At 37.6% G+C, this 22,497-nt stretch overlaps 1 protein-coding gene across 1 annotated transcript in view; it reads right to left on the reverse strand.

Moving 5' to 3' along the window:
• CCNB3 (cyclin B3) overlaps positions 1-22,497 on the reverse strand; it is a 52,349-nt gene that overhangs the window by 12,944 nt on the left and 16,908 nt on the right. The window contains 4 exon segments of the mRNA XM_067722395.1: positions 10,627-10,719; positions 12,082-12,180; positions 13,085-16,253; positions 20,312-20,409. Of these exon segments, the coding sequence (XP_067578496.1) occupies positions 10,627-10,719; positions 12,082-12,180; positions 13,085-16,253; positions 20,312-20,409 (3,459 nt within the window).

Here is a 22,497-nt window from a genome sequence, read left to right on the forward strand (position 1 = left end):
TGCAGATGACACGATATTATACATAGAGAATTCTAAAAATGCCACCAGAAAACTACTAGAACTAATCAATGAATTTGGTAAAGTTGCAGGATACAAAATTAATGCACAGAAATCTCTTGCATTCCTATACACTAATGATGAAAAATCTGAAACAGAAATTATGGAAACACTCCCATTTACCATTGCAACAAAAAGAATAAAATACCTAGGAATAAATCTACCTAAGGATACCAAAGACCTGTATGCAGAAAACTGTAAGACACTGATGAAAGAAATTAAAGATGATATCAACAGATGGAGAGGTATATCATGTTCTTGGATTGGAAGAATCAATATTGTGAAAATGACTATACTACCCAAAGCAAACTACAGATTCAATGCAATCCCTATCAAATTACCAATGGCATTTTTTACGGAACTAGAACAAATCATCTTAAAATTTGTATGGAGACACAAAAGGCTATGAATAACCAAAGCAGTCTTGAGGGAAAAAAACGGAGCTGGAGGAATCAGACTCCCTTACTTCAGACTATACTACAAAGCTACAGTAACCAAGACAGTATGGTACTGGCACAAAAACAGAAATATAGATCAACGGAATAAGATAGAATGCCCAGAGATTAACCAATGCACCTATGGTCAATTAATCTATGACAAAGGAGGCAAAGATATACAACACAGAAAAGACAGTTTCTTCAATAAGTGTTGCTGGGGAAACTGGACAGCTACATGTAAAAGAATGAAATTAGAACACTCCCTAACACCATGCACAAAAATAAACTCAAAATGGATTCGAGACCTAAATGTAACACCAGACACTATAAAACTCTTAGAGGAAAACACAGGAAGAACTCTCTATGACATAAATCACAGCAAGGCCTTTTTTGATCCACCTACTAGAGAAATGGAAATAAAAACAAAAATAAACAAATGGGACCTAATGAAACTTAAAAGCTTTTGCACAACAAAGGAAACCATAAAGAAGACAAAAAGACAAACCTCAGAATGGGAGAAAATATTTACAAATGAATCAACGGACAAAGGATTAATCTCCAAAATATATAAACAGCTCATGCACCTCAACATTAAAGAAACAATCAACCCAATCCAAAAGTGGGCAGAAGACCTAAATAGACATTTCTCCAAAGAAGACATACAGATGGTCAAGAAGCACATGAAAAGCTGCTCAACATCACTAATTATTAGAGAAATGCAAATCAAAACTACAATGAGGTATCACCTCACACCAGTTAGAATGGGCATCATCAGGAAATCTACAAACAATAAATGCTGGAGAGGGTGTGGAGAAAAGGGAACCCTCTTGCACTGTTGGTGGGAATGTAAATTGATACAGCCACTATGGAGAACAGTATGCAGGTTCCTTAAAAAACTAAAAACAGAATTACCATATGATCCAGCAATCCTGCTACTGGGTATATACCCAGAGAAAACCATAATTCAAAAAGACACATGCACCCCAATGTTCACTGCAGCACTATTTACAATAGCCAGGTCATGGAAGCAACCTAAATGTCCATCGACAGACGAATGGATAAAGAAGAAGTGGTACATATATACAATGGAATATTACTCAGCCATAAAAAGGAACGAAGTTGAGTTATTTGTTGAGACGTGGATGGATCTAGAGACTGTCATACAGAGTGAAGTAAGTCAGAAAGAGAAAAACAAATATCTTATATTAACACATGTATGTGGAACCTAGAAAAATGGTACAGATGAAGCAGTTTGCAGGGCAGAAGTTGAGACACAGATGTAGAGAACAAACGTATGGACACCAAGGGGGGAAAACCGCAGTGGGGTGGGGATGGTGGAGTGCTGAATTGGGCGATTGGGATTGACATGTATACAATGATGTGTATAAAATTGATGTCTAATAAGAACCTGCAGTATAAAAAAATCAAACAAACTAAAAAAACAACTAATACTAAAATTTCTTTGGGTTATTTGTATGGAAATATGTTAATATAAATGTTTCAGACATTACCTGAAATTTCTAAAAATCTTATATGTTCTGTTATAATGTTATAAGTCATAATTCTAGTTATTACTTTAAAATGTATATCTCAGAAATAACTAAATTACCTTGTCAATTGCATTATTATGAACTTTTATCAAATCTTTAACCATGGTCATTTTTAAGTCTTTTGTCATGTACAGACAGTTCTGGGTGTACTCTGATGCTTTTGCAAAAATGTTCCTATAAAAGGGTTTCATCTTCAAGTAATTCATGGAAAAGACTCTGACAAGTACAGGTTTCTGGTAACTGACTATACTGCTGAACTGAATGAATCAGCATTTTCAGAACTCTAATGGAAAACTGATGAATTCATAAAAGTGCTAACAAAAGATGAAGATAAAAAATTAATTTTATGGGACTGAGTGAACTGATGAGGATGATTATAATTTTTGTGACTTTCTGTTTGAATAACATAAAAATCCCACAAGGACTCAGAGGCAAAAAATATACAAATCAATTTTCACTGCAAAGTAAAGGAGCTGTTACAGCGGAGGATTACTGGACTGAATGTCAATATTATGACATAGTATGAGTGTGTTTCATGTTTGGTAATTGCAATCATTGTTGCTTTTGTTGTGGTCATCCATTTACAATGCTTGGTGTCAGTTTATTTATCTCTTGTAAAAATAAAACACTGTGTGTGTGTGTGTGTGTGTGTGTGAAAAATTTAAAAATTAAAAAATAAAAAAGTAAATTAAATAAAAAGGAAATAAGAAAAGTCTGAAGTCAATAATCTAATCTTCCATCTCAAACTACGAAAAGAAGAGCAACTTAAACCCAAAGCAAGAAAAAGGAAACAATAAAAATTAGCATAGATATCAATAAAACTGAAAACAGAAAAACAGAAAACAAATAAAAGCAAAACCTGGTTCTTTGCAAATATCAATAAAAATGATAAACTCCTAGCAAGACTGATAAACAAAAAGAGAGAACACACACATTACCAAATATCAAGAATGAAAGCATCATCAGGAAATGCTATGAACATAAATACAACAACTTAAATGAAAGGACCAATTCTTTGAAAACCACAAAGTTCCAAATTTCATCTGACATGAATAGATAACTTGAATAATCTCATAACTATTAAAGAAATTATATTCTTAGATAAAATTCTTCAGAGAAAAGAAAAAACTTCAGGCCCAGATAGTTTCACATGTGAATTCTACCAAACATTTAAAGAATGAATAATATAAATTCTGCACATCTCTTCTAGAAAAGAGAAGAGAAGGGAATACTTCCCAAATTATATTTTTAACATCTTTATTGGAGTATAATTGCTTTACAATGTTGTGTTACTTTCTGCTGTATAACAAAGTGAATCAGCTATATGTATAGATATATCCCCATATTCCCTCCCTCTTACATCTCCCTCCAACTCTCCCTATCCCACCCATCTAGGTGGTGACAAAGCACCAACTTGATCTCCCTCTGGAATGCAGCTGCTTCCCACTAGCTATCTATTTTACATTTGGTAGTGTATATAGGTCAATGCTATTCTCTCACTGCATCCCAGCTTACCCTTCCCACTCCCCGTGTCCTCAAGTCCATTCTCTACGTCTGGGTCTTCATTCCTGTCCTGCCCTTAGGTTCTTCAGAACCTTATTTTTTTTGCTTACATTCCATATATGTGTTTTAGCATATAGTATTTGTTTTTCTCTTTATGACTTACTTCACTCTGTAAGACAGACTCTAGGTCCATCAAACTCACTACAAACAACTCAATTTCATTTTTTATGGCCGAGTAATATTCCACTGTATATAAGTGCCACAGCTTCTTTATCCATTCATCTGTCAATGGACACTTAGGTTGCTTCCATATCCTGGCTACTGTAAACAGAGCTGCAGTGAACATAGTGGTATATGACTCTTTTTGAATTATGGTTTTCTCGGGGTATATGCCCAGTAGTGGGATTGCTGGGTCATATGGAGTTCTATTTTTAGGTTTCTAAGGAACCTGCATACTGTTCTCCATAGTGGCTGTATCAATTTACATACCCACCAACAGTACAAGAGTGTTCCCTTTTCTCCACACCCTCTCCAGCATTTATTGTTTCTAGATTTTTTGATGATGGCCATTCTCACTGGTGTGAGGAGATACCTCATTGTAGTTTTGATTTGTATTTGTCTAATGATTAGTGATGTTGAGCATCCTTTCATGTGTTTGTTCGCAATCTATAAATCTCCTTTGGAGAAATGTCTATTTAGGTCTTCTTCCCATTTTTGGATTGGGTTGTTCGTTGTTTTGATATTGAGCTGCATGAGCTGCTTGTATATTTTGGAGATTAATCCTTTGTCAGTTGCTTCATTTGCAAATATTTTCTCCCATTCTGAGGGTCATCTTTTCATCTTCTTTATGATTTCTTTTCCTGTTCAAAAGCTTTTAAGTTTCATTAGGTCCCATTTGTTTGTTTTTATTTCCATTTCTCTAGGGGGTGGGTCAAAAAGGATCTTGCTGTGATTTATGTCATAGAGTGTTCTGCCTATGTTTTCCATTAAGATTTTTATAGTGTCTGGCCTTACATTTAGGTCTTTAATACCTTTTGAGTTTATTTTTGTATACGGTGTTAGGGAGTGTTCTAATTTCATTCTTTTACATGTAGCTGTCCAGTTTTCCCAGCACCATTTGTTGAAGAGGCTGTCTTTCCACCATTGTATAGTTTGGATCTATCCTGGAGAATGTTCCACGAACACCTGAGAAGAAAGAGTATTCTGTTGTTTTTGGATGGAATGTCCTATAAATATCAATTAAGTCCATCTTCTTTAATGTATCATTTAAAGCTTGTGTTTCCTTATTTATTTTCATTTTGGATGATCTGTCCATTGGTGAAACTGGGGCATTAAAGTCCCCTACTATCATTGTGTTACTGTCGATTTCCCCTTTTATGGCTGTTAGCATTTGCCTTACGTACTGAGGTGTTCCTATGCTGGGTGCATAAATATTTACAATTGTTATATCTTCTTCTTGGATTGATCCTTTGATCATTATGTAGTGTCCTTCTTTGTCTCTTGTAATAGTCTTTGTTTTAAAGTCTATTTTGTCTGATATGAGAATTGCTACTCCAGCTTTCTTTTGATTTCCATTTGCATGGAATATCTTTTTCCATCCCCTCTCTTACAGTCTGTATCTATCCCTAGGTCTGAAGTGGGTCTCTTGTAGACAGCATATATATATGGGTTTTGTTTTTGTATGCATTCAGCCAGCCTATGTCTTTTGGTTGGAGCATTTAATCCATTTACCTTTAAGGTAGTTATCAATATGTATGTTCCTATTACCATTTTCTTAATTGTTTCAGGTTTGTTATTGTAGGTCTTTTCCTTCTCTTGTGTTTCCTGCCTAGAGAAGTTCCTTTAATGTTTGTTGTAAAGCTGGTTTGGTGGTGCTGAATTCTCTTAGCTTTTTCTTGTCTGTAAAGGTTTTAATTTCTCTGTCGAATCTGAATGAAATCCTTGCTGGGTAATCTTTTTTGTAGGTTTTTCCCTTTCATCACTTTAAATATGTCCCGCCACTCCCTTCTGGCTTGCAGAGTTTCTGCTGAAAGATCAGCTGTTAACCTTATGGGGATTCCCTTGTATATTATTTTTTGCTTTTCCCTTGCTGCTTTTAATATTTTTATTTTGTATTTAATTTTTGATAATTTTATTAATATGTGTCTTGGCATGTCTCTGCTTGGATTTATCCTGTATGGGACTCTCTGCACTTCCTAGATGTGACTGACTATTTCTTTTCCCATGTTAGGGAAGTTTTCAACTATAATCTCTTCAAATATTTTCTCAGTCCCTTTCTTTTTTCTCTTCTTCTTCTGGGACCCCTATAATTCAAATGTTGGTATGTTTAATATTGTCCCAGAGATCTCTGAGACTGTCCTCAATTCTTTTCATTCTGTTTTCTTTATTCTGCTCTGCTGTAGTTATTTCCTCTATTTTATCTTCCAGGTCACTTATCCGTTCTTCTGCCTCAGTTATTCTGCTATTGATTCCTTCTAGAGATTTTTAATTTCATTTATTTTGTTGTTCTTCACTGTTTGCTCTTTAGTTCTTCCAGAAAGAACTAAAGAACCAGAAAAATACAGTACACAAATATTTTTAAAAAGAACACTACAGACCAACATATATCATAAACATAGATGCAAAAATCCTCAACAAAATATTAGCATATAAGATTTGCAATACATAAGAATAATACTCCAGAACCAAGTGGAGTTTATCCCAGGAATATGAGCCTGCTTCAATATTTAAAAATCAATATAATCCACCACATCAATAGGCTAAAGCCAAAAACAAAATCAATAGATGCAGGAAAAAAGCGTTTGACAAATTTAACATTGTCATGATAAATATGTATCAGCAAACTAAGAATGGAAAGTAAATTTCTCAACCTGATCAAAGGTAGCAGCAAAAACTCTACAGTTAAGATCATACTAATGGTGAAAGATTAACTGCTTTATTTCGAAGATCAGGGACAAGACAAGGTTGTCCACTCTTACTGATTCTATCAACATCATAATTAAGTCCTGCACAGTGCAATAAAACACAAAAATGAAGTTAAATGTATACAGACTGGAAAGGGATCAAACTGTCTCCATTTGCAAATGACATAATTGTCTATGTAGATAACTTCAAGAAATCTACCAAAAAAAGAACTCCTAAGATTTAATAAGTGAGTTTTAGCAAGATCATAGAAAACAAGGTCAACACACAAATATCAATATTTCATATTGGCACTGTACAAATGGAAACCAAAAAAATTTTTAAATACCATTTACAATAGCTACAAAAAAGAAAATATTTGGGTATAAATCTAACAAAACATGTACAGGATCTGTATGGTTTTTTTAAAAAAAATCAAAGAAAATCTAAATACATGAGAGACATACTACATTCATGGTTCATGGGTTGGAAGATTCAACATACAAAAAAATGTTGATTCTATGCAAATTCACCTATAAATGTGTATTGGGGGTCCCCAAGACCACCTCCAGGTACAATGATTCCTAGGATGACTCACAGGACTCAGCACATAGTCACACTCATGGCTATGATTTATTATAGCAAAAGATACAAAGCAAAGAGAAAAGGAGCATGGGCAAAAATTGGTGAAAACCAGAAGCAAGCTTCCAAGAGTCCTATTCCCGCAGAGTCTCTCAGGATGCAGTTAATTCCTCCAGCAATAAGACGGAACAATACGTGTCAAGTGTTGTGTAACAGGGAAGCTCATTAATGACTCAGTGCCTAACATTTTACTGGGAGCTGGTCACATAAACACTCTACCTAACATGGACCAAAGTTCCAGACTCGCAGAAGGAAAGCAGGTGTTCAGAATAAACCATAGTGTTTGCACAAAGAGTTTAGGCACAGTTATCATTAGGGGAGAATTTTACAGCAGTGTAGGGAACTGCTTACCAATCAAGTTCCCAGATGCCAGCCAAAGGGCAACCTTGCAAACAGGCCTTTCTAAGGCTAGTAGCATCATGCCTGTTATGTTAACTCTTTTCTGCACAAGATGTAATTCAATTCCAATCAAACCCTCAGCGGGATTTTTTAGTAGATATAGACAAACTGATTCTAAAATTTGTCTAGAAAGGCTAAGACACTAGAATAGCTAAAACAATTTTGAAAAAAAAGACAGAATAGGGTTGGAAGAATCATGTTACCTCGTTTTAAGACTTACTATAAAACTATAGAAATAAAGGCTGCAATACTGGCAAAGGGATAGACACAGATCAATGAAACAGAATATTTAAAAAAAGTATAGAAATAGACCCACACAAATAAGGCAAACAGATTTTTGGCAAAGGTGCAAAAGCAATTTACTGGAGAAAGTATATTTTTCCACAAATGGTATTAGAACAATTAGACATCCATATGCAAAACAATGAAACTTGATTTCAAAACCTGCATACCTTATATAAAAATTAACTCAAAATGAATTATAGATTTAATGTTAAAGCTATAAAATTTTTAGATAAAATATGGGAGAAAATATTCATGACCTAGGTTTAAGCAGAGTTCTTAGATATGACACAAAAATTGCAATCCATACAGAAAACATCGAAAAACTGGACTATCAAAATCAGAAATTTTTGCTCTGTGAAAGACACAGATAAAAGAATCAAAAGACTACAGACTGGTAGGATATGTTTGTAAATCACACATCCAACAAAGGATTTGCATCCAGAACATGTAAAGAACTCTCATAACTTGACACAAAGAAAATAAACTACCCAATTTAAAACTGGGCAAAAGACACAGACACTTCATCAAAAAGGATATACAGATGACAAGTATGATGTTCAACATCATTAGCAAATGCGAATTAGAACTACGGTGAGATTCCTCTACACATCTATATGGCTAAAGTTTAAAAAAAAATACCCAGTGCTGACCAGGAATTCAGAGCAGCTAGAACTCTCATACACTGCAGGTGAGAGTGCAAGATGATACAGTCACTCTGTAGCACTTTCTCATTAAGTTAAACATACATTTATCATATGACACAGCAATCCCATTCCTGGGTATTGATGTTAGGAATGAAAACTTATATTCACATAAAACCCTGTAAATTAATGTTTATAGATGTTCTTTTCACAGTCTCAGAAACTGGAAACAACCCAAATGGCCTTCAATGGGTGAAGGGTTAAACTAACCTTGGTACATCCATACCATGGAATACTACTCAGCAATAAAAAGGAATGAACTATTGATACACACAACTTGGACAGACCTCAAGGGAATTATGGTGAGTGATAAAAGTCAATCCCAAAATGTTACAAAGGTCAAAAAGAGAAAAACAAATACCGTATGCTAACACATATATATGGAATCTTAAAAAAAAAAATTGGTTCTGAACATCCTAGGGCCAGGACAGGAATAAAGATGCAGACATAGGGCTTCCCTGGTGGTGCAGTGGTTGAGAGTCCGCCTGCTGATGCAGGGGACGCGGGTTCGTGCCCCGGTCAGGGAAGATCCCACGTGCCGTGGAGCGGCTGGGCCCGTGGGCCATGGCCGCTGAGCCTGCGTGTCCGGAGCCTGTGCTCCGCAACGGGAAGGGCCACAACGGTGAGAGGCCTATGTACCGAAAAAAAAAGATGCAGACGTAGAGAATGGACTTAAGGACACGGGGAGGGGGAAGGGTAAGCTGAGACGAAGTGAGAGAGTGGCACTGACATATATACACTACCAAATGTAAAACAGATAACTAGTGGGAAGCAGCTGCATCGCACAGGGAGATTAGCTCAATGCTTTGTGACCACCTAGAGGGGTGGGATAGGGAGGGTGGGAGGGAGATGCAAGAGGGAGGGGATATGGGGATATATGTATACATATAGCTGATTCACTCTGTTATACAGCAGCAACTAACACAACAATGTAAAGCAATTATACTCCAATAAAGATGTTAAAAAAAAAAGCGGGGGATAATAAACACACACAAATGTTAACACTGTTTGTACATTGTGGGATCATAAGTAATTACAATTTCTTACTTTGCTATAATAATTATGAATTTTGTGCAATAAAAATAACAAAACTTTTTTATTAAAAGATTCAGTTCATCATTCCAGCTGCTAGAGATATTTTATCTGTTATCTATTTATTTCCTACCCCTACTCCCAGTTTCATGCCATCTGTGAATTTGATGAGATGATCTTCTCTGTTCTCATCTACATCACTTATAAAAATATTGATCAGAACAAAGTCCACTGGCAGTCTACTAGAAATCTCTTTCTTGCTTGGTAATGATCAGCAATCTTTGTGATCAATTTTACTTATTTAAGATTTACTCAAATTCTACTCTTATCTAATTTACTATTTTGCATCATTTCCATAAGATGACATTTTCATGCTTTGCTGATGTTCAAATATACCATGTCTACCACATTTCCCTGGTCTGTCACTCCAAAGTGAGCCTGAACCATTACTCTGGTACTTAAAGGATATTAAACTATATTACATTTTCTTCCCAATTATATAGTAAGCCTCTGCTGGGCATATACTATGCTTTATATTTCCTTGCAAACTCCACAGCAATCCTTTCAATTCCATTCATTCAACAAATATTTATTGACACCTACTACGTCCAGGTACTATTCTGGACTACCTTTGTTAGTATAAAGTGATAATTAAGTATTCATAACAATATTCCCTCAACATCCAACCCTCAACAAACAGCCATCTGCCCTGTTTGGGGCTACAATGTCCTTCCTATTACCCATCCCATCCAAAGCTTGAGAGACTTTGTCACTAACCCCTATCCAAATCACAAGATATACTTTTACAGGATTTTGAGAATGATTAAACTGACATACCATCATTGCCTTTTCTAGAAATCTCTCTCCTTCCACTGGGTTCTCCGAGTGTCTTATTAATAACATTCTTATAGTACTTAGTATATTCTACTTTGTATCGTTCTTATCTGCCTGCTTGTCTTATCTTGTCCCCTAGGTCATAAGCTCCCTGAGGGCAGGAATCATGGCTTATTCAGCTCTGTAGACCCAGTAAATTTTTACTACGTTTGGGACCTGGCAATGCTGAATGAATAATTGATAAAGAGAATATCAGCCCCTTAAGGCAGCAGTTGTCAGGCTTACCTGCACCTCCACCAACCAGTCCACGAGAATGGCCCTCATGTCACTGTTGATATCATTCTGCCTGGTCATGTATTTTTTAAGTATGAACTTTTCCTGGCAGCAAGAAGAAAGAAGTGTTAACAAATAAACTCTTCCTGTAGTTCAAAAATTGTAACTTGGGAAAAAATATTTGCAACTAGTATCTCAGAAAAAAATTGTAACCTAAGTAATTTCCTCAGGGTTCTAAATCATTATTTTCAGCTGGTATCAGATAGGGGCAGATAAAAGTATCCTTTTCCAGACAAGTTTCAGTTATCCTTAGGAAATGGACACACATGATATTTAAGTGTCAGGGTGGATAGCGAGGAGTCCAGGAGAATATGGAATATGGGCAGGAATACACCTATGACTATAGATGAATACCAAAGAGATTCTGCCCCTTCTTTGCAATTCAGTCTAAAGCACAATACCAGGCTGTGTAGAGGAGTCCCTCTCAAACTTTAACATGCATATGTGAAAGATACTTGAGGATCTTTAAAATTCACATTCTAATTTAGAAGGTTTGGGGTGAGGCTAGGTTTCTGCATATCTTTTTTTAAATTTAATTTTATTTATTTTTTTATATAGCACGTTCTTATGTTATTGATTTTAGTTAGTGTATATATGTCAATATATATGTCAATCCCAATCTCCCATAAGATCCCCAGTGAAACCAATACTGCTGAGCTAAGGCCTGCACTTTTAGTATAGTAATCTCTTGCTTCCTCCAAGGTATACTAGAAAAAGTACAGGCACTGGCGTCAGTTAATCTATTGCTGTGTCTCTAGAGAAAAGATGAGATATTCATCTTTCCTCTTATGCATGGCTTGCTAAAATTCTAGTTAGTAGATAACCTTGGTCCCATCTGTTCCACTGAGAGACAGAAGAAAATCTGGAATTGATGAATATTAGTGGTAAAAGAGACTGGCAGATTTCAAAGGAGAAAGAAAATTTCACCAGGTTGGAGAGCTGGAATAAAAGGTCTGGTTTTACATATGATGCCAGAAACTTGCACAGAGAAAGGAAAAGATCCCTAAGAGCAGTCACTCAGAAAGAGCCCGCTTGACAATTTTTGTGTCTGAGATTAGCTCCTCAACAATTAGAGGTGTAGGCTTATGGTCTCCAAGGTAATTAGACTTTAGTTCATATCCCAGATCTACCACATACTATTTGTGTTGACTGAGCAGTTTCCTCCAACTATAAAAAGGAGATAATAATACCTACCATCATGAAGTTATTGGGAAAATTAAACAAGATAATGTTTATAAATCCCTTAGCACAATGTTTAACTCATAGTATGCTACCAGTAGATGTCAGTTGCTGCTAATATTGTTTTCATCATCATTATTACCTCCCCTTTAAACTTGCATTTGAAGGATGTGTGATGAGAAAATGAGAACTGGAAATCATTGCCCCTCACCCTCACCACCTACACACCTCTCTCTCCTTCATGTAACTGAAGATATCCTTAGCATATATTGAGTTGAAAAATGGATCACTGTGGTCCTTGTCAATATCCTCCAGTGGGGTCATCTGCTTGGAAATCACCAGAAAGACATATTAAGAGAAAGATTCCAAGGAAAGCTTAGCACACATACATAAAAAATGACTCCTTTCTTCCCACTGTCATCTCCTCCTAAGGTTCCTCAAGCCTTATATGTCCTGGGCCATAACAGAGCACCCCTTGGCCCTGTAATCCTCATACTGTTGAGTAACCAAGAAATGCTTAGTCCTCCTGTACATACCGGCTCTGCCCTAAGAAACAGACACTATTTTTACAGGTAAACTCAAGATTCTCCAAGAAAGACATTCTTGTCTTACTCTTTCAAATTATGTCACCTGTCTTCCTAGGTCCCTTGTCATGTCTCAGTGCTTTGATCTGGCCCAGTTCATCTTCTTGTTAGCCTTTTCCTCCCTTCTACACATTTAACCAGGTTGTTCTGCCTACAAGAGGGGTCTTTCTTCTTCTGCTTGCCAAATTTCATCCCTTAGTCCTTCCAATTTACAACTTAAAAACCATCTTCCTTGGAAGATGCCTCTGTGAACTTAATCCATCTTTAGCTAAGATCCAATGTAATGCAGACTGCAATTACTAAGAAAGGCAATTTCCTGAAAGAAATTGTCTAGCCACTACTGAAAAGCATATATATACATACATATATATATATAATATATATATGTATATAATATACACACACACACACACACACACACACACACACACACAGTATTCCAGACCCTTGGGGGGTATTCCTGGAATAAATACTTTCTAATTGCTCAGGTACATCACTACGCCAATCACAAAGTCAAGAGATTCCACAAGGCCAACTTGATTTAATACCAATTGCTTAGGAAGGCAAAAAAAATCTCTTTGCTAGCAGCCACCTCCAGGACAACAAAGAACACTTCATCTAATTTAAGAAGAAAGAAAGCAGAATACCTCCTTCTCTGATCTCTTGTCCTGAGATGAGAAAGGTTCATTGGAACTGGATTCACAAGTACTGGACTGGCTTGTGGTACTGAACTTGCCCACACTAGACATGGTGACAGTGCTGGACAAGCCTGTTCTAGAGTCAGGGGCAGTGGTAGACACATGTGGGCTGGTTTCAACTTGGAGGATGATGAAATCTTTGATAAAGGTGTCTTCTTTGTGAGTGAGATTCTTTTGCAAGGCCAATGGCTCCTTGGAAGACAAGTCTTTCTCACTGCTGGGCTTCTCCTGCAAGGCCAAGTGCTCCTTCAGGATAGGCTCCTCCTCAATTGTGGGATTCTCCTGCAAGGCCAAGGGCTCCTCAGAGAGGGTCTCTTTCTCACTCGTGGGCTTCTCCTGCAAGGCCAAGGACTCCCTCAAGATGATTTCCTTCTCAATGCTGGGATTCTCCTGCAAGGCCAGGGGCTCCTTCAGGATAGTCTCCTCCTCAATTGTGAGATTCTCCTGCAAGGTCAAGGACTCCCTCAGGATGGTCTCCTTTTCAATGCTGGGCTTCTCCTGCAAGGCCTGTGGCTGCTTAATTAGGGACTCCTCTTCAATGGTGATGTTTTCTTGCAAGGCCAACTGCTTTTTCAAGAGGAACACCTCCCCCTGAGCAGTGGGCTTCTTCTTTAAAGATAATTGCCCCTCTATGCTCACTGCCACCTCAGTGGAGAGCTCTTCCTTCAGAACCAACGGTTTCTTGAAAAGGAATTCCTCTTCAGTGGTGCTTTTGTCCTGCAAAGCCAACAGTGCCTTCAAGGAGTCCTCTTTGTTATCAGTCTTCTTCTGCAAGGCAAAAGACTTCCTGAAGAGGGACTCATCTTTGTTGGTAGGTTTAACATGCAGTGAAAATGGCTCCTGAAAGGGGAATTCCTCCTCAGTGGTAGACCTCTCCTCCAAGGTCAATGGCTCCTTAATATATGATTCTTCTTCAGTGGTGATATTCTCCTGCAAGGCCAATGGTTTCTTTGAGAGGGACACCTCTTGCAGAGTGGTGTGCCTCTCTTTCAGTACAGATGGATCCTGGAAGAGGAACTCTTCAGTTGTAGACTTTTTTTTAAAGGGCAACAGCTCCTTAAAGAGTGACTCCTCTTCAGAGGTAGTCTTCTCTATGACCAGTGGCTTCTTTAAGAGGAACGTCTTCCCCTGAGTGATTTGCCTCTTTTTTAAAGATACCGGTGTCTTGGTTAGAATTGTCTCATCAGTTGAAGACTTCTTCCTAAATGACATTGGCTCCATAAAGGAGGAGTCCTCACCTTCACCAATCATATTCTGCAAGTCCAACTGTTCTTGGAAGATAGGCATCATCATTTGAGTGGTACACTTTTTCTTCTTTAAAGATAATGACTCCTTGGTAGAGATTGCCACATCTGTGGTATGTTTCTTCCTAAATGACACTGGATCCATAAGAAATTCATCTTTACTGTCTATATTCTCCTGCAATGCCCATAGCTTCTTTAAGAGGACCACATCCCCCTGAATGGTGTGCTTCTCTTGCAGTGCAGATGGTTTCTTCAAGAGGGACTCCTCCTCAGTGGTAGGCTTTTTTTTAAAGGATAATGGCTCCTTAATGAGTGACTTCTCTTCAGAAATGGTCTGCAATACTAGTGGCTTGGTCAAACAGGACACCTTACCCTGACTGGTACACTTCTTCTTTAAAGACAACAGCTTATTAGAGGAGGTTGCCTCCTCAATGGTACGCTTCTTGTTAAAAGCCAAAGGCTCCCTTAAAAGGGACTCCTCCGCAGTTGGAGTCTTCTGCAAGACCAACGGCTTCTCCAAGATGGACAACTCCTCCCGAGTGGTGTGCCTCTCCTGCAATGCTGATGGCTCTTGGAAAAGGGACTCCTTAGTGGTAGGCTTCTTCTTAAGGGATAACGGCTCCTTAATGAGTGACTTCTCTTCAGAGGTGGTCTTCTGTAATACTAGTGGCTTCTTCAAGCGGTACCTCTTCCCCCGAGTAGTATGCTTCTTCTTTAAAGGTAATGGCTTCTTGGAAAGGGTTGCCTCCTTAGTAGTATGCTTCTTCCTTGAGGAAATTGGCTCCATAAGAAATTCATCTTCGCCATCCTTTTTCTCCTGCAATGCCTCTGGCTTCTTCAAAAGGGTAACCTCCCCATCAGTGGTGTGCTTCTCTTGCAACACAGATAGCTCCTGGAAGAGGGACTCCTCCTTAGTGGTAGGCTTCTTTTTAAAGGACAATGACTCCTTGATAAGTGCCTTCTCTCCAGAGATGGTCTTCTGCAATACTAATGGCTTCTTCAAGTGGGCTCTCTTCCCCTGAGTAGTGCACTTCTTCTTTAAAGATAATGGCCTTGTGGTGAAGGTTGTCTCCACTGTGGTAGGTTGTTTCTTAAAAGCCAATGGTTCCTTAAAGACAGAATCCTCTTCAGTGTCGATCTTCTCCTGAAAGGCCAATGATTTCTTCAAGATGGACACCTCTTGTTCAGTGGTGTGCTTCTTTGGCAATGCAGATGGCTCCTGGAAAAGGCACTCCTTCTCAGTGGTAGGCTTTCTCTTAAAAGACAACAGCTCCTTAGCGAGTGACTTCTCTTCAGAGGTGATCTTCTGCAATACTAGTGGCTTCTTCATACAGGACATCTTCCCCTGAGTGGTACACTTTTTCTTTAAAGATAACAGCTTCTTGGTGGGGGTTGCCTCCTCAGTTTTAGGCTTCTTCCTAAAGTTTATGGGCTCCATAAAGAAAGAATCCTCTTCAACACTGATGTCCTGCAATGCCAACTCCTCCCTCGTGCAGGACTGCTTCCCCTGATGTGTGCACATATTCTTTAAAGATAATGTACTCTTGTTGATGGCTGCCTTCTCAGTTTTATGCTTCTCCCCAAAAGTCACTGGCTCTACAACATCACTGTCAGTCTCATCCTGCAAGGATAGTGGCTTCTCTAAGAGGGACACCTCCCTCTGATTTGTGCTCTTCTTTAATGACCCCTTGATGAGGATTGTATCCTCAGTAGTGGGTTCCTCTTTTAAAATGAATGGCTTTTTGAAAAGAGATGCCTCCTCAGTAGTGGGTGTCTTGGAGCTGGTAGATATCTCCAGAATGAATGGTTTATCTATAATATTTGGTACCATGGTGGTTGAGACTACTACTGGTGAGAGTTCCAGCTTATTATACCTGTAAAGGAAACAATGTCTGGGTAAGAAGAATGTAGTTCCTAGAATCCTCACCTACCATCTCGTTTTGTCACTCTACTTACTAAATGTATGGAAGTGGAAAGGGCTTCAACCCCAAGAGACAGACTAGAGGGTAAAAATCAATGGGTACCATAGTAAATCAACTAAGTAGCACACAGTATAGTTTCTATGACCTAGGTCCCCATACTTTTCCAAAAAATTTCCCCTGAAATCCATGTTATTTATGCTTTCTCATATATGATTTATTAACTTTATTTATATACAAAGGCATTTATTATAATACTTACCACATTGTATGAGTGACTGGCTTATATATGTCTCCCTCACTAGCTGCATTTATCTGTCTTTGTCTATCAGCACCAGGCATCTGATAAAATTCAGGTTGAAATTAATATTGTTTAAAGGCTTATGAGAGAGGATTATAAGAGAGAGGCTTATAAAAGGCTTATAAGAGAAAGTTGGGCTGGTACTTATTGTTCATGGTATCTAACCATATTCCTTTCACTCTAGGCTATTCACAAGATGCTTTCCTAGTGGAGATAATAAAAAAGACCAAAATAAACATTTGTTCACATGTGTCAGATGCAAAGCTTTGTTTTGAATAGGACTGCATATCCAATCAGAGTGACTAACCTGGTGTGACCAAATCTCTGGATGACTAGAAATCAGAATAAGAAAAGGGAGAGAATTAAAGGTAAATATGATCAGTCTGAACAAGAGTAAGTACCTTCAAAAGACTAGATATTATATGATTCCTTTTATATGAAACATCCAGAGGAGACATATCCATAGGGGTATATCCATAACAGAAAATAGGTTGGTGGTTGCCTGAAGCAATTAGGCAAGAAAATAAAATAAAAGGGATCTAGATTGGAAAGGAAGAAGTAAAACTACTTATATTAGCAGATGACATAGTCTTATACATAGAAAATCCTAAGGAACCCACACACAAATACTATTAGAACTAATATACAAGTTCAGCAAAGTTCTATGATTCAAGATCAATATACAGAAATCACATGTATTTCTATATCCTTGCAATGAACAACATGAAAATGAAATTATGAAAACAATTCCATTTACAATAGAATCAAGAAGAATAAAATGCTTAGAAATAAATTTAATAAAAGAGGTGAGAAATTTATACTCTGAAAAGTACAAAAAATGTTAAAAGAAATTAAAGATCTAAATAAATGAAAAGACATCCCATGTTCCTGGACTTAGTATTAAGATGGTAATACTCCCCAAATTGATTTACAGGTTCAAGGCAACTTCTATAAGAATCCCAGCTGGCTTATTAGTAGAAATTGACAAGCTGATTCTAAAACTTATATGGAATTGCAGGGAACCCAGAAGAGCCAAAACAATCTTGAAAAAGAGGAACAACGTTGGAGGGATCACACTTCCCAATTTCAAAACACACTACAGAACAACAATAATCAAGATACCATAGTACTGGCATAATGAAAGACACGTAGGTCAATGGAATAAAATTGAGAGTTCAGAAATAAACACATGTACAGTCAGCTGATTTTCAACAAGGGTGCCAAGACAATTAAGTGGAGAAAGATTAGTCTTTTCAATAAATGGTGCCGAGGCAATTGGATATCTATCAATACATGCAAAACAATGAAGTTAAACCCCTAACATACACCAACAATAAAAATTAACTCAAAATGAATCAACAATCTAAGTTAAGAGCTAAAAATTTTAAACTCTAAAAAGAAAAAAATCTTAAAAGTAAATGTTCATAACCTTGGATTTGGCAATGGTTTCTTAGATTATGATACCAAAAGCATAAGCAACAAAAGAATAAATTGGATTTCATTACAATTAAAAACATTTATGCCTCAAGGAACACCAAGAAGAAAATGAAAAGACCTACAGAATGGAGGAAAAGTACTTGCTAATCATATATCTGATCAGGGACTTGTATCTAAACTATATAAAGAATTCTTACAACTCAATAATGAAATGATCAATAACCAAATATTTTAAATCAGCAAAGGATCTGAATAGACATTCCTCCAAAGAAGATATGCAAGTGGCCAATAAGCACATGAAAGATTCCCAAATCATTAGTCATCAGAGAACTGCAAATCTAAACCACAATGAGATACCATCCCACACTCACTAGAAAGGCCATTTAAAAAACAAACAAACAAAAAACCCAGAAAATGGCAAGGATGTGGAAAATTCAAAACCCTCATCCACTGCTGGTAGGAATGTAAGATAGTGCAACCACTATGGAATACAGTTTGGCAGTTCCCCAATGAGTTCAACATAGAATTACCATATGACCCAGCAATTTCTAGTTACATATGCAAAAGAATTAAAAACAGGTGTTCAAACAAAAATTTGTACACAGGTGTTCACAGCAGCACTATTCACAATAACCAAAAGGTGTAAACAATTCAAACGTTCATCAACTGATGAATGGATAGACAAAATATGGTACATTCATACAATGGAATATTATTTGGCAATAAAAGAGGATGAAGTACTAATACCTGCTACAACATGGATGAACCCTCAAACATCATGCTGAGTGAAAGAAGCCAGATACAAAAGACGACACATTGTACAATTCCATTTCTGGGAAACGTCCAGTATGGATAAATCTATAGAGACAGAAAGTAGACTAGTGGTTGCCTACAGATGGGGAGGACTGAGAGGTGGTAGCTAAAGGTAGAGTTCCTTTTGGGGTTGATGAAAACATCCTAAAATTCACTGTGGTGATGGCTGCATAACTCTGTGAATATACTAAAAACCATTGAATTGTACATTTTAAGAGGGTGAATTGTGTATGTGAATTATATCTTAATAAAGCTGTTACCAAAAAAAAAACCCACTTAGAATAATGTGTGATTACAGTGAACTCTCAATAGATGTTAGCTATTAGCTCTAGCACTATTATTAGGGTCCATTTCACTGAACTCTGAATGAGGACAAGAATGTTTATGGCATTTTGTGAGGATTTCCCTGCTAAAGTCAGAATGGTGAAAGAAATTCAAAAGAAAATAACACAGGGAATTAAGGTCAAAATACACATGCAAATCCCAGGAATTTCATTTCAGCAAGAAACTGAGTGGGCTAAATGCTAATCTTCTGGTATGATTTCTTTCTGCTGGGTAATTAGCAAAGTGTCCTGTGGACCTGGCATGTTAATTTTTAGGAGTTCCCCAAACTTTTCCCCTTACCATTTGGAACCCATGCTTAGCTGGGTTATAGCTATCTAGCTGATCTATTCTATTCTTCCAGAAAGAAGTAATTCCCACTGGAATGAGGAGAGGATATAAAAAGGTCTCACTCCACTTTCTAACTCTTCTTCTAATAGAAGATTTCCTAGGAGTAAATCCTTTTCCCGATCCTAGATGAGAATACTCCTATCTACTTGCAGAACCTGTGATCAGTTCCCTATAACAGCGGACAACACACATTTCTGGCCTAAGGAGATAGTAATTTCTCTACAGTAAAAAGGAACAAGCCTCCCCCTAAGGTTTCTAATGGGATAAGCAGACTGGCAAGCTATCAGCCAGCTGCTGAGAATCCCCTGAAAAGTTAAGTTGCATCCACACTCTCAACCACAGAGTAGCTCAGTCAAGGACTGAAGTACTAAAATAGAGAAAGATGAGCACAAGAACTTTTGGCAAATTCCTCAATGACAACAGCTCTTTCAATATGCACACACCATGTGGGTGGGTGACAGAGGGAAAGAGGGGGAGGGGGAGGGGGAGGGGGAGGGAGAGAGGGAGTAAGGGAGTGAGGGAGTGAGGGAGTGAGGGAGTGAGGGAGTGAGGGAGTGAGGGAGTGAGGGAGAGGGGCAAAGAGAAAGAGAGAGAAAGATTGGGGGTGGTGGTGAGATGAGGCCTATAATTCTTCAGCAATTTAGTCCATCTAAGCACCCGGAGTTAATGTAATACTCACCACTGTAGCTCACTAAAAATGTTCTCAATGGGGACAAAAGGCAGTCAAAAGGATGTCACACCCTCTCCTTTACCATATAAAACAATGCCATCTGACTACCCTCGTACTCACCCACGAGCACGTGTGTTCCTGTTTATCTTCTTGGAAACATCTTTAACAAACTCATTACTGGCTTCTTTCTTGGGCTTGGCAGGTTGACTTTGAGAAGCCTGCAAGGAAAAAATAAAGGTGGGGGGGCTGGTCTGGAGGAGGAAGCAAGGAAATGGAGAGAGAGAGAGAGAGAGAGAGAACCTCAAATTAACCAATAGGTGGTTCTCACAGGAAGGTCCTGACACACATCCACACCCTGGACACCTTGTTTGGGTGTTCCCAGGAACATTGATCAAAACATCTTACAACCAGTATGGTACTGGTGCCAACTAGTTATGATGGAAGCTAGCAGTACAGTAGTCCTGGTGCATATTAGCTAAATAGCAGCCCTAAGTGATTTCAAGATACATATGATGTAGTTCTGATCTCCAATGTCAGGCATATGGCTGGTAAATTCTCAAAAAGATGTTTTGTAAACATCACATTCCATTTTGACCCCATAAGATGTTCAGAGGGGGGAAAAGGTAATATAACTGGCTTTGCTGCCTGAGTATACCAAGATCAACTAGCTTTTCAGGATAGACCTCTAATACAACACTACCTGTGATACATCTATCCCATCTCACTGAGGGGATATTTATTTAACATGGGGCTCTGGAAAGCTCCACCAGAAACTCTAATCATGACTAATTCTATTAAACAGTAGAAGAGATCATGGGACTGTGAATAATGTCAGTAAAAATAATCTTAAAGGTTATGCCTTTAAAATGAAACAAATGGAATCTAATTATATTCCAAATAAATACCATAACCACACTGAAGGACAAAAGAAAGAAAACAGAAGGAAATACAAGATAATAAACAACTAATCCAAGTAAACACAGACTATACACCCTCACCATATACATCCTCAGTCAGGATGTGTTTGTGGGATGGTGGAGAATATTGCAAATAAATCTGGAACTCTTTTTAGTAGGTGTGTTTATTATGGTGGTGTGGAAGAAGTAATTCTGAAACTCTTTTAGATGTATTATAGTATTGAGTAAATGTGTTGATGATCTTGTGAACCATGGTTCTCATTGTAGAGAAGGAACATATAAACACGGATTGAGGAATACAAGAAAGAACCCTGTACGTTTTGGAATGGGAGTTGTGTGGACTCATGATTTCTTAAATAGGTATATGTGTATATACATCTGAGTATACAGGAGTGTGTGTATTTGTATATATAGATATATGTGTATATATATATATGTTTAAGTACAGATGTGTGTGTATCTATATGTATATATACATGCAGACATTTCCTAACTCTGTCTGCAGAAAGGGCAGAAAAAGCAGACACCCCAGTAGCACACCTAGCACTGAGATCTTGGTCTCTAATACCATTCCCCATTAAAAGGAACAGGAATTCTTCACAGAAATGGTTGACTCCATGCCAATAAAATAGGTACAAGAACATCCTGGAACATCCTGTTATGCTGGAAAGAAAATGTTCAAAAAAATGATGATAGTATGTCACAAAGACACAGTAGTCAGATTAAGGGGGGCCCTAGTGACCAAATTTGGGACAATTTGAGCACCAAAATAATAAAATACAATACTGAACAACAAACCACTGAAAAAACAGGAATTCATAAGTCTATACCAATAATAAATAAACAGGGAAGAAGGGAGGCCTCTGCTTGTAGACTGGTAAATGGGGAGCAAGTGCTAGAGTTGGAAAAATCATCAAAAAGATTGTTAGGCAAAAATCATCAATGAATGCTAAATCTAGGGGACATTTTGATGAAGAGTGGCTATTTGGAGGCTCTTAAGGGTGTGTCCCACAGATTATTAGTTGCAAGAGGAAAAAGAAATAAACAGTAATTATATAGTGGAGAAACCAGACAACATCTTGACTGGGTGATCAAAATTAACCTCACCAATGAGGGACAGATGGATGTCATGTGCCTCCAGATGTGATACTCTAAGGACAGAACATCACCTATACAGTACTCCAGCCAAGCATATATAACATCAATCTAATCACATGGAAACATCAGACGAACACAAAATGAGGAATGTTCTATTTTTAAAAGGGGGGTTGGGTGGGACTGTATTCTTCAAAAATATCATAAAAAACAAAGAAAGGCTATGGAAGTGTTCCAGATTAAAAGAAGCTAGAGACATGACACGTAAACGACCCTAGACTGGATCCATTACTG

This window comes from Pseudorca crassidens, chromosome X (genome assembly GCF_039906515.1).
Source record: "Pseudorca crassidens isolate mPseCra1 chromosome X, mPseCra1.hap1, whole genome shotgun sequence".
In the NCBI taxonomy this organism is placed as follows: Eukaryota; Metazoa; Chordata; class Mammalia; order Artiodactyla; family Delphinidae; genus Pseudorca; species Pseudorca crassidens.